General features: G+C 43.7%; 1 protein-coding gene across 1 annotated transcript in view; it reads right to left on the bottom strand.

The window, feature by feature from the left end:
• The window catches only part of LOC121565245 (dorsal-ventral patterning tolloid-like protein 1), a gene marked incomplete at its 5' end in the record, with an annotated part of 71,692 nt that overhangs the window by 41,903 nt on the left and 19,789 nt on the right, over nt 1–10,000 (bottom strand). The window contains 4 exon segments of the mRNA XM_045217980.1: nt 6,720–6,845; nt 7,567–7,651; nt 7,653–7,715; nt 7,717–7,769. Of these exon segments, the coding sequence (XP_045073915.1) occupies nt 6,720–6,845; nt 7,567–7,651; nt 7,653–7,715; nt 7,717–7,769 (327 nt within the window).

The raw sequence follows: 10,000 nt of genomic DNA, 5'->3' as shown, positions 1-10,000 counted from the left end.
CAGAGAACACACACAGAGAACACACACAGAGAACACACACACAGAGAGAACACACACACAGAGAACACACACAGAGAACACACACACAGAGAACACACACAGAGAACACACACAGAGAACACACACAGAGAACACACACAGAGAACACACACACAGAGAACACACAGAGAGAACACACACAGAGAACACACACACAGAGAGAACACACACACAGAGAACACACACAGAGAACACACACAGAGAACACACACAGAGAACACACACACAGAGAGAACACACACACAGAGAACACACACAGAGAACACACACAGAGAACACACACACAGAGAACACACACAGAGAACACACACAGAGAACACACACAGAGAACACACACAGAGAACACACACACAGAGAACACACAGAGAGAACACACACACAGAGAACACACACACAGAGAGAACACACACACAGAGAACACACACAGAGAACACACACAGAGAACACACACACAGAGAACACACACAGAGAACACACACACAGAGAACACACACAGAGAACACACACACAGAGAACACACACAGAGAACACACACACAGAGAACACACACAGAGAGAACACACACAGAGAGAACACACACACAGAGAGAACACACACACAGAGAGAACACACACAGAGAACAGAGTGTTAGGGTTAGAATTAGGTTTAGTTTTAGGGTTAGGGGATAGGGTTAGGAGCTAGGGTTAGGAGCTAGGGTTAGGGGCTAGGGTTAGGAGATAGGGTTAGTTTCAGGGTTAGGGTTAGGGTTAGTTTTAGGGTTAGGAGCTAGGGTTAGTTTCAGGGTTAGGAGCTAGGGTTAGTTTTAGGGTTAGGAGCTAGGGTTAGTTTTAGGGTTAGGGGATAGGGTTAGTTTTAGGGTTAGGAGCTAGGGTTAGGAGCTAGGGTTAGGAGCTAGGGTTAGTTTTAGGGTTAGGGGATAGGGTTAGTTTTAGGGTTAGGAGCTAGGGTTAGGAGCTAGGGTTAGGAGCTAGGGTTAGGAGCTAGGGTTAGTTTCAGGGTTAGGAGCTAGGGTTAGTTTTAGGGTTAGGGGATAGGGTTAGTTTTAGGGTTAGGGGATAGGGTTAGGAGCTAGGGTTAGTTTTAGGGTTAGGAGCTAGGGTCAGTTTTAGGGTTAGGAGCTAGGGTTAGTTTTAGGGTTGGGGATAGGGTTAGGAGCTAGGGTTTAGTTTTAGGTTAGAGCTAGGTCAGTTTTAGGGTTAGGAGCTAGGTTAGGAGCTAGGGTTAGTTTAGGGTTAGGAGCTAGGGTTAGTTTTAGGGTTAGGAGCTGAGGTTAGTTTTAGGGTTAGGAGCCAGGGTTAGTTTTAGGGTTAGGAGCCAGGTTTGGTTTTGAGGATTAGGAGCTAGGGTTAGGAGCTAGGGTTAGGAGCTAGGGTTAGTTTTAGGGTTAGGAGCTAGGGTTAGTTTTGGGGTTAGGAGCTAGGTTAGTTTCGTGGTTAGGAGCTAGGGTTAGTTTTAGGGTTAGGAGCTAGGGTTGGTTTTAGGGTTGGAGCTAGGGTTAGTTTTCAGGGTTAGGAGCCAGGGTTAGTTTCAGGGTTAGGGGGCTAGGGTTAGTTTTAGGGTTAGGAGCTAGGGTTAGTTTTAGAGTTAGGGGATAGGGTTAGGAGCTAAGGTTAGTTTTAGGGTTAGGAGCTAGGGTTAGTTTTAGGGTTAGGAGCTAGGGTTAGTTTAAGGGTTAGGATTAGAGTTAAGGTTAGGTTTTGCAGTTAAGGTTAGAGTAGGGGCTAGGGTAAGGGTTAAGGTTAGAGTAGGGGCTAGGGTAGGGTTAAGGTTAGAGTAGGGGCTAGGGTAAGGGTTAAGGTTAGAGTAGGGGCTAGGGTAAGGGTTAAGGTTAGAGTAGGGGCTAGGGTAAGGGTTACGGTTAGAGTAGGGGCTAGGTAAGGGTTAAGGTTAGAGTAGGGGCTAGGGTAAGGTTAAGGTTAGAGTAGGGGGCTAGGGTAAGGGTTAAGGTTAGAGTAGGGGCTAGGGTAAGGGTTAAGGATTAGAGTAGGGGCTAGGGTAAGGGTTAAGGTTAGAGTAGGGGCTAGGGTAAGGGTTACGAGTTAGAGTAGCGGCTAGGGTAAGGGTTAAGGTTAGAGTAGGGGCTAGGGTAAGGGTTAAGGTTAGAAGTAGGGGCTAGGGTAAGGGTTAAGGTTGGAGTAGGGGCTAGGGTAAGGGTTAAGGTTAGAGTAGGGGGCTAGGGTAAGGGTTAAGGTTAGAGTAGGGGCTAGGGTAAGGGTTAAGGTTAGAGTAGGGGCTAGGGTAAGGGTTAAGGTTAGGGTTAGGGGCTAGGGTAAGGGTTAAGTTAGAGTAGGGGCTAGGGTAAGCGGTAAGGGTTAAGGTTAGAGTAGGGGCTAGGGTAAGGGTTAAGGTTAGAGTAGGGGCTAGGGTAAGGGTTAAGGTTAGAGTAGGGGTCTAGGGTAAGGGTTAAGGTTAGAGTTAGGGGCTAGGGTAAGGGTTAAGGTTAGAGTAAGGGCCAGGGTAAGGGTTAAGGTTAGAGTAGGGGCTAGGGTAAGGGTTAAGGTTAGAGTAGGGGCTAGGTAAGGGTTAAGGTTAGAGTAGGGGCTAGGGTAAGGGTTAAGGTTAGAGTAGGGGCTAGGGTAAGGGTTAAGGTTAGAGTAGGGGCTAGGGTAAGGGTTAAGGTTAGAGTAGGGGCTGGGGTAAGGGTTAAGGTTAGAGTAGGGGCTAGGGTAAGGGTTAAGGTTAGAGTAGGGGCTAGGGTAAGGGTTAAGGTTAGAGTAGGGGCTAGGGTAAGGGTTAAGGTTAGAGTAGGGGATAGGAGTAAGGGTTAAGGTTAGAGTAGGGGCTAGGGTAAGGGTTAAGGTTAGGGTAGGGGCTAGGGTAAGGGTTAAGGTTAGAGTAGGGGCTAGGGTAAGGGTTACAAGGTTAGAGTAGGGGCTAGGGTAAGAGGTAAGGGTTAAGGTTAGAGTAGGGGCTAGGGTAAGGGTTAAGGTTAGAGTAGGGCTAGGGTAAGGGTTAAGGTTAGAGTAGGGGCTAGGGTAAGGGTTAAGGTTAGAGTTAGGGGCTAGGGTAAGGTTAAGGTTAGAGTAGGGGCCAGGGTAGGGTTAAGGTTAGAGTAGGGGCTAGGGTAAGGGTTAAGGTTAGAGTAGGGGCTAGGGTAAGGGTTAAGGTTAGAGTAGGGGCTAGGGTAAGGGTTAAGGTTAGAGTAGGGGCTAGGGTAAGGGTTAAGGTTAGAGTAGGGGCTAGGGTAAGGGTTAAGGTTAGAGTAGGGGGCTAGGGTAAGGGTTAAGGTTAGAGTAGGGGCTAGGGGTAAGGGTTAAGGTTAGAGTAGGGGCTAGGGTAAGGGTTAAGGTTAGAGTAGGGGCTGTAGAATTAGGTGGATAGTAGGTTAAGGTTAGAGTAGGGGCTAGGGTAAGGGTTAAGGTTAGGGTAGGGGCTAGGAGTAAGGGTTAAGGTTAGAGTAGGGGCTAGGGTAAGGGTTAAGGTTAGAGTAGGGGCTAGGGGTAAGGGGTTAAGGTTAGAGTAGGGGCTAGGGTAAGGGTTAAGGTTAGAGTAGGGGCTAGGGATAAGGGTTAAGGTTTGAGTAGGGGCTAGGGTTAGGGTTAAGGTTAGAGTAGGGGCTAGGGTAAGGGTTAAGGTTAGAGTAGGGGCTAGGGTAAGGGTTAAGGTTAGAGTAAGGGCTAGGGTAAGGGTTAAGGTTAGAGTAGGGGCTAGGGTAAGGGTTAAGGTTAGGGTAGGGGCTAGGGTAAGGGTTAAGGTTAGAGTAGGGGCTAGGGTAAGGGTTAAGGTTAGAGTAGGGGCTAGGTAAGGGTTAAGGTTAGAGTAGGGGCTAGGGTAAGGGTTAAGGTTAGAGTAGGGGCTAGGGTAAGGGTTAAGGTTAGAGTAGGGGCTAGGGTAAGGGTTAAGGTTAGAGTAGGGGCTAGGGTAAGGGTTAAGGTTAGAGTAGGGGCTAGGGTAAGGGTTAAGGTTAGAGTAGGGGCTAGGGTAAGGGTTAAGGTTAGAGTAGGGGCTAGGGTAAGGGTTAAGGTTAGAGTAGGGCTAGGGTAAGGGTTAAGGTTAGAGTAGGGGGCTAGGGTAAGGGTTAAGGTTAGTTAGAGTAGGGGCTAGGGTAAGGGTTAAGGTTAGAGTAGGGGCTAGGGTAAGGGTTAAGGTTAGGGTAGGGGCTAGGGTAAGGGTTAAGGTTAGAGTAGGGGCTAGGGTAAGGCTTAAGGTTAGAGTAGGGGCTAGGGTAAGGGTTAAGGTTAGAGTAGGGGCTAGGGTAAGGGTTAAGGTTAGAGTAGGGGCTAGGGTAAGGGTTATGGTTAGAGTAGGGGCTAGGGTAAGGGTTAAGGTTAGAGTAGGGGCTAGGGTAAGGGTTAAGGTTAGAGTAGGGGCTAGGGTAAGGGTTAAGGTTAGAGTAGGGGATAGGGTAAGGGTTAAGGTTAGGTTAGAGTAGGGGCTAGGGTAAGGGTTAAGGTTAGAGTAGGGGCTAGGGTAAGGGTTAAGGTTAGGGTAGGGGCTAGGGTAAGGGTTAAGGTTAGAGTAGGGGCTAGGGCAAGGCTTAAGGTTAGAGTAGGGGCTAGGGTAAGGGTTAAGGTTAGAGTAGGGGCTAGGGTAAGGGTTAAGGTTAGAGTAGGGGCTAGGGTAAGGGTTAAGGTTAGAGTAGGGGCTAGGGTAAGGGTTAAGGTTAGAGTAGGGGCTAGGGTAAGGGTTAAGGTTAGAGTAGGGGCTAGGGTAAGGGTTAAGGTTAGAGTAGGGGATAGGGTAAGGGTTAAGGTTAGAGTAGGGGCTAGGGGCTAGGGAAAATAGGATTCTTTCCTTGTGTCCCCACAAGGTTAGTTATAAAATACTGAGTGTGTGTGTGTGTGTGTGTGTGTGTGTCTTTGTGTTACAAAGCTGTTTTTTCCTGTTGATGGTGGATGTTTGTTCTAATGGGCTAGACACATCCGCCACACACACACACACACGTACACACACACACACACACACACACACACACACACACACACACACACACACACACACGCACACACGTACGCACACACACGCACACACACACACACACACATAAACACACACACTGGCCGTGTCTGAAACCTGTCTTACCTACTTACCTACTACTTACTAAAACTACATACTGTGTACTCATCATACTACATACTATTTACAACAGACTGTTTAGTAGAAATGTATGCAGTAGAGGTGGATCTGAGAGTCACCAGCAGCAAGAGCGATATAGTGTTCAGTGAATTCTGCTAGATAAAGACCATTCTCTTCCTCAATAGTGTTCAGTGAATTCTACTAGATAAAGACCATTCTCTTCCTCAATAGTGTTCAGTGAATTCTACTAGATAAAGACCATTCTCTTCCTCAATAGTGTTCAGTGAAATCTACTAGATAAAGACCATTCTCTTCCTCAATAGTGTTCAGTGAATTCTACTAGATAAAGACCATTCTCTTCCTCAATAGTGTTCAGTGAATTCTACTAGATAAAGACCATTCTCTTCCTCAATAGTGTTCAGTGAATTCTACTAGATAAAGACCATTCTCTTCCTCAATAGTGTTCAGTGAATTCTACTAGATAAAGACCATTCTCTTCCTCAATAGTGTTCAGTGAATTCTACTAGATAAAGACCATTCTCTTCCTCAATAGTGTTCAGTGAATTCTACTAGATAAAGACCATTCTCTTCCTCAATAGTGTTCAGTGAATTCTACTAGATAAAGACCATTCTCTTCCTCAATAGTGTTCAGTGAATTCTACTAGATAAAGACCATTCTCTTCCTCAATAGTGTTCAGTGAATTCTACTAGATAAAGACCATTCTCTTCCTCAATAGCGTTCAGTGAATTCTACTAGATAAAGACCATTCTCTTCCTCAATAGTGTTCAGTGAATTCTACTAGATAAAGACCGTTCTCTTCCTCAATAGTGTTCAGTGAATTCTACTAGATGAGAAGCTGAAATGAGGATGACACCTGGGCATTTAAAGTATACTCGATTTTTCACATACTATAAAACGTTCTATTTCCGCATACTCAAATGGCCTACTATTTACAGTGTCTCCCAACGTCCTGCACAAATAACAATTTCGTCTTGGATCTGGAGTGATCCCTCTGTTCACTCACACTCACACACACACACACACACACACACACACAATCACACACACAATCACACACACAGACACACACACACACACACAGACACACACAGACACACACACAGACACACACACACAGACACACACACACACAGACACACACACACAGACACACACACACACACACACACACACACACACACAGACACACACACACACAGAGACACACACAGACACACACACACACACACACACACACACACACACACACAGACACACACACACACAAAGACACACACACACACAGACACACACACACACACACAGACACACACACACACACACACAGACACACACACAGACACACACACACACACACACACAGACACACACACACACACACACACAATCACACACACACACACACACACACAGACACACACAGACACACACACACACACACACACACACACACACACACACACACGACACACACACACACAAAGACACACACACACACACACACAGACACACACACACACACAGACACACACACACACACACACACACAGACACACACACAGACACACACACAGACACACACACACACACACACACACACACAATCACACACACACACACACACACAGACAGACAGACAGACCTTCACAGCTCTTCTTGTCCAGTGCCAGTTCGTATCCGGGGTCGCAGGTACACTTGAAGCTACCCAGCGTATTCACACACCTCTGTTCACACCCTCCGTTATCTGGCTTAGAACACTCGTCCTCCTCTGGAAACACACATTTTATACACACACAGACACACGCATTAATCCTTTAAGAGTCTATTGATGCACCCGGGAGTCAATCTAAGTAACACAATAAAAATATCCCCATAAACATCTGTCCGTTTAAGCCAGAGATATCAGGGTTTTTGCATCAGATGCGTCTCAATCAACCGCATCCACATATGAAGCACTTCCTGTGTCGGCCTTCTGTATCTGGTGGTGGAAGGTGACAGAGCTACAGTGGTGTTTGTCAGATCATGAGACGTCCCAAAAATCTAATTAACACACATACAGTACATAAAGACAACACACACTAATTAACACACACAGACCTGTACATAAAGACAACACACACTAATTAACACACACAGACCTGTACATAAAGACAACACACACTAATTAACACACACAGACCCGTACATAAAGACAACACACAGACCCGTACATAAAGACAACACACAGTAATTAACACACACAGACCCGTACATAAAGACAACACACACTAATTAACACACACAGACCTGTACATAAAGACAACACACACTAATTAACACACACAGACCAGTACATAAAGACAACACACAGTAATTAACACACACAGACCCGTACATAAAGACAACACACACTAATTAACACACACAGACCTGTACATAAAGACAACACACAGTAATTAACACACACAGACCAGTACATAAAGACAACACACAGTAATTAACACACATACCTTTGAAGAAGTTGGCAGCGAAGCCGGCCTTGTTGACGGTTCCGTCTGAGACAAACTTCATCCAGAGAGTGTGTGAGGTGGAGTGGGACGTCCTCTGGTTTGTCATACCCACAGAATCGACCAATCAGAGGGCTGGATTCAGCCGGGCTCGTCACGCACCTCCAGGTAGTCATAGGCACAGCTGTCATGTCTCTCAATCTGGAGGAGCACACAAACACACATGCAGTAATACACACACACACACACACACATAAACACACATGCAATGATACACACACACACACACACACACACACACATAAACACACATGCAGAGATACACACACACACACACACACAAACACAAATGCAGAGATACGCACACACACTATTTTAGAAAGCAGTATTGTATAAAAAGGGCCTTGTGATTTCCCTGAAACCACTGGTATAGTGACATTGTATTGTGTCAGTAGTTTCAGTTCAGTCATAGTTTCAGTCATAGTTTCAGTTCAGTCATAGTTTCAGTTCAGTCATAGTTTCAGTTCAGTCATAGTGTCAGTCATAGTTTCAGTTCAGTCAGTTTCGGTCATAGTTTCAGTTCAGTCATAGTTTCAGTCATAGTTTCAGTTAATTCATAGTTTCAGTTCAGTCATAGTTTCAGTTCAGTCATAGTTTCCAGTTCAGTCATAGTTTCAGTTCAGTCATAGTTTCAGTCATAGTTTCAGTTCAGTCATAGTTTCAGTCATAGTTTCAGTTAATTCATAGTTTCAGTTCAGTCATAGTTTCAGTTCAGTCATAGTTTCAGTTCAGTCATAGTTTCAGTTCAGTCATAGTTTCAGTCATAGTTTCAGTTCAGTCATAGTTTCAGTTCAGTCATAGTTTCAGTCATAGTTTCAGTTCAGTCATAGTTTCAGTCATAGTTTCAGTTAATTCATAGTTTCAGTTCAGTCATAGTTTCAGTCATAGTTTCAGTTCAGTCATAGTTTCAGTCATAGTTTCAGTTCAGTCATAGTTTCAGTCATAGTTTCAGTTCAGTCATAGTTTCAGTTCAGTCATAGTTTCAGTCATAGTTTCAGTTCAGTCAGTGTCAGTCATAGTTTCAGTTCAGTCATAGTTTCAGTCATAGTTTCAGTTAATTCATAGTTTCAGTTCAGTCATAGCTTCAGTTCAGTCATAGTTTCAGTTCAGTCATAGTTTCAGTTCAGTCATAGTTTCAGTCATAGTTTCAGTTCAGTCATAGTTTTAGTTCAGTCATAGTTTCAGTTCATTCATAGTTTCAGTCATAGTTTCAGTTCAGTCATAGTTTCATTTCAGTTATAGTTTCAGTTCAGTCATAGTTTCAGTTCAGTCATAGTTTCAGTCATAGTTTCAGTTCAGTTATAGTTTCAGTTCAGTCATAGTTTCAGTTCAGTTATAGTTTCAGTTCAGTCATAGTTTCAGTCATAGTTTCAGTCATAGTTTCAGTTCAGTCATAGTTTCAGTTCAGTCATAGTTTCAGTTCAGTCATAGTTTCAGTTCAGTTATAGTTTCAGTTCAGTCATAGTTTCAGTTCAGTTATAGTTTCAGTTCAGTCATAGTTTCAGTTCAGTCATAGTTTCAGTCATAGTTTCAGTTCAGTCATAGTTTCAGTCATAGTTTCAGTTAATTCATAGTTTCAGTTCAGTCATAGTTTCAGTTCAGTCATAGTTTCAGTCATAGTTTCAGTTCAGTCATAGTTTCAGTCATAGTTTCAGTTCAGTCATAGTTTCAGTTCAGTCATAGTTTCAGTCATAGTTTCAGTTCAGTCAGTGTCAGTCATAGTTTCAGTCATAGTTTCAGTTAATTCATAGTTTCAGTTCAGTCATAGCTTCAGTTCAGTCTTAGTTTCAGTTCAGTCATAGTTTCAGTTCAGTCATAGTTTCAGTCATAGTTTCAGTTCAGTCATAGTTTTTAGTTCAGTCATAGTTTCAGTTCATTCATAGTTTCAGTCATAGTTTCAGTTCAGTCATAGTTTCATTTCAGTTATAGTTTCAGTTCAGTCATAGTTTCAGTTCAGTCATAGTTTCAGTCATAGTTTCAGTTCAGTTATAGTTTCAGTTCAGTCATAGTTTCAGTTCAGTTATAGTTTCAGTTCAGTCATAGTTTCAGTCATAGTTTCAGTCATAGTTTCAGTTCAGTCATAGTTTCAGTTCAGTCATAGTTTCAGTTCAGTCATAGTTTCAGTTCAGTTATAGTTTCAGTTCAGTCATAGTTTCAGTTCAGTTATAGTTTCAGTTCAGTCAAAGTTTCAGTTCAGTCATAGTTTCAGTCATAGTTTCAGTTCAGTCATAGTTTTAGTTCAGTCATAGTTTCAGTCATAGTTTCAGTTCAGTCATAGTTTCAGTAATAGTTTCAGTTCAGTTATAGTTTCAGTTCAGTCATAGTTTCAGTTCAGTCATAGTTTCAGTCATAGTTTCATTTCAGTCATAGTGTCAGT

The sequence above is a fragment of the Coregonus clupeaformis genome, unplaced genomic scaffold (assembly GCF_020615455.1).
Source record: "Coregonus clupeaformis isolate EN_2021a unplaced genomic scaffold, ASM2061545v1 scaf1309, whole genome shotgun sequence".
Lineage (NCBI taxonomy): Eukaryota > Metazoa > Chordata > Actinopteri > Salmoniformes > Salmonidae > Coregonus > Coregonus clupeaformis.
The sequence above is the reverse complement of the archived record's forward strand: the minus strand, read 5'-3'. Positions and strand labels throughout refer to the sequence as shown.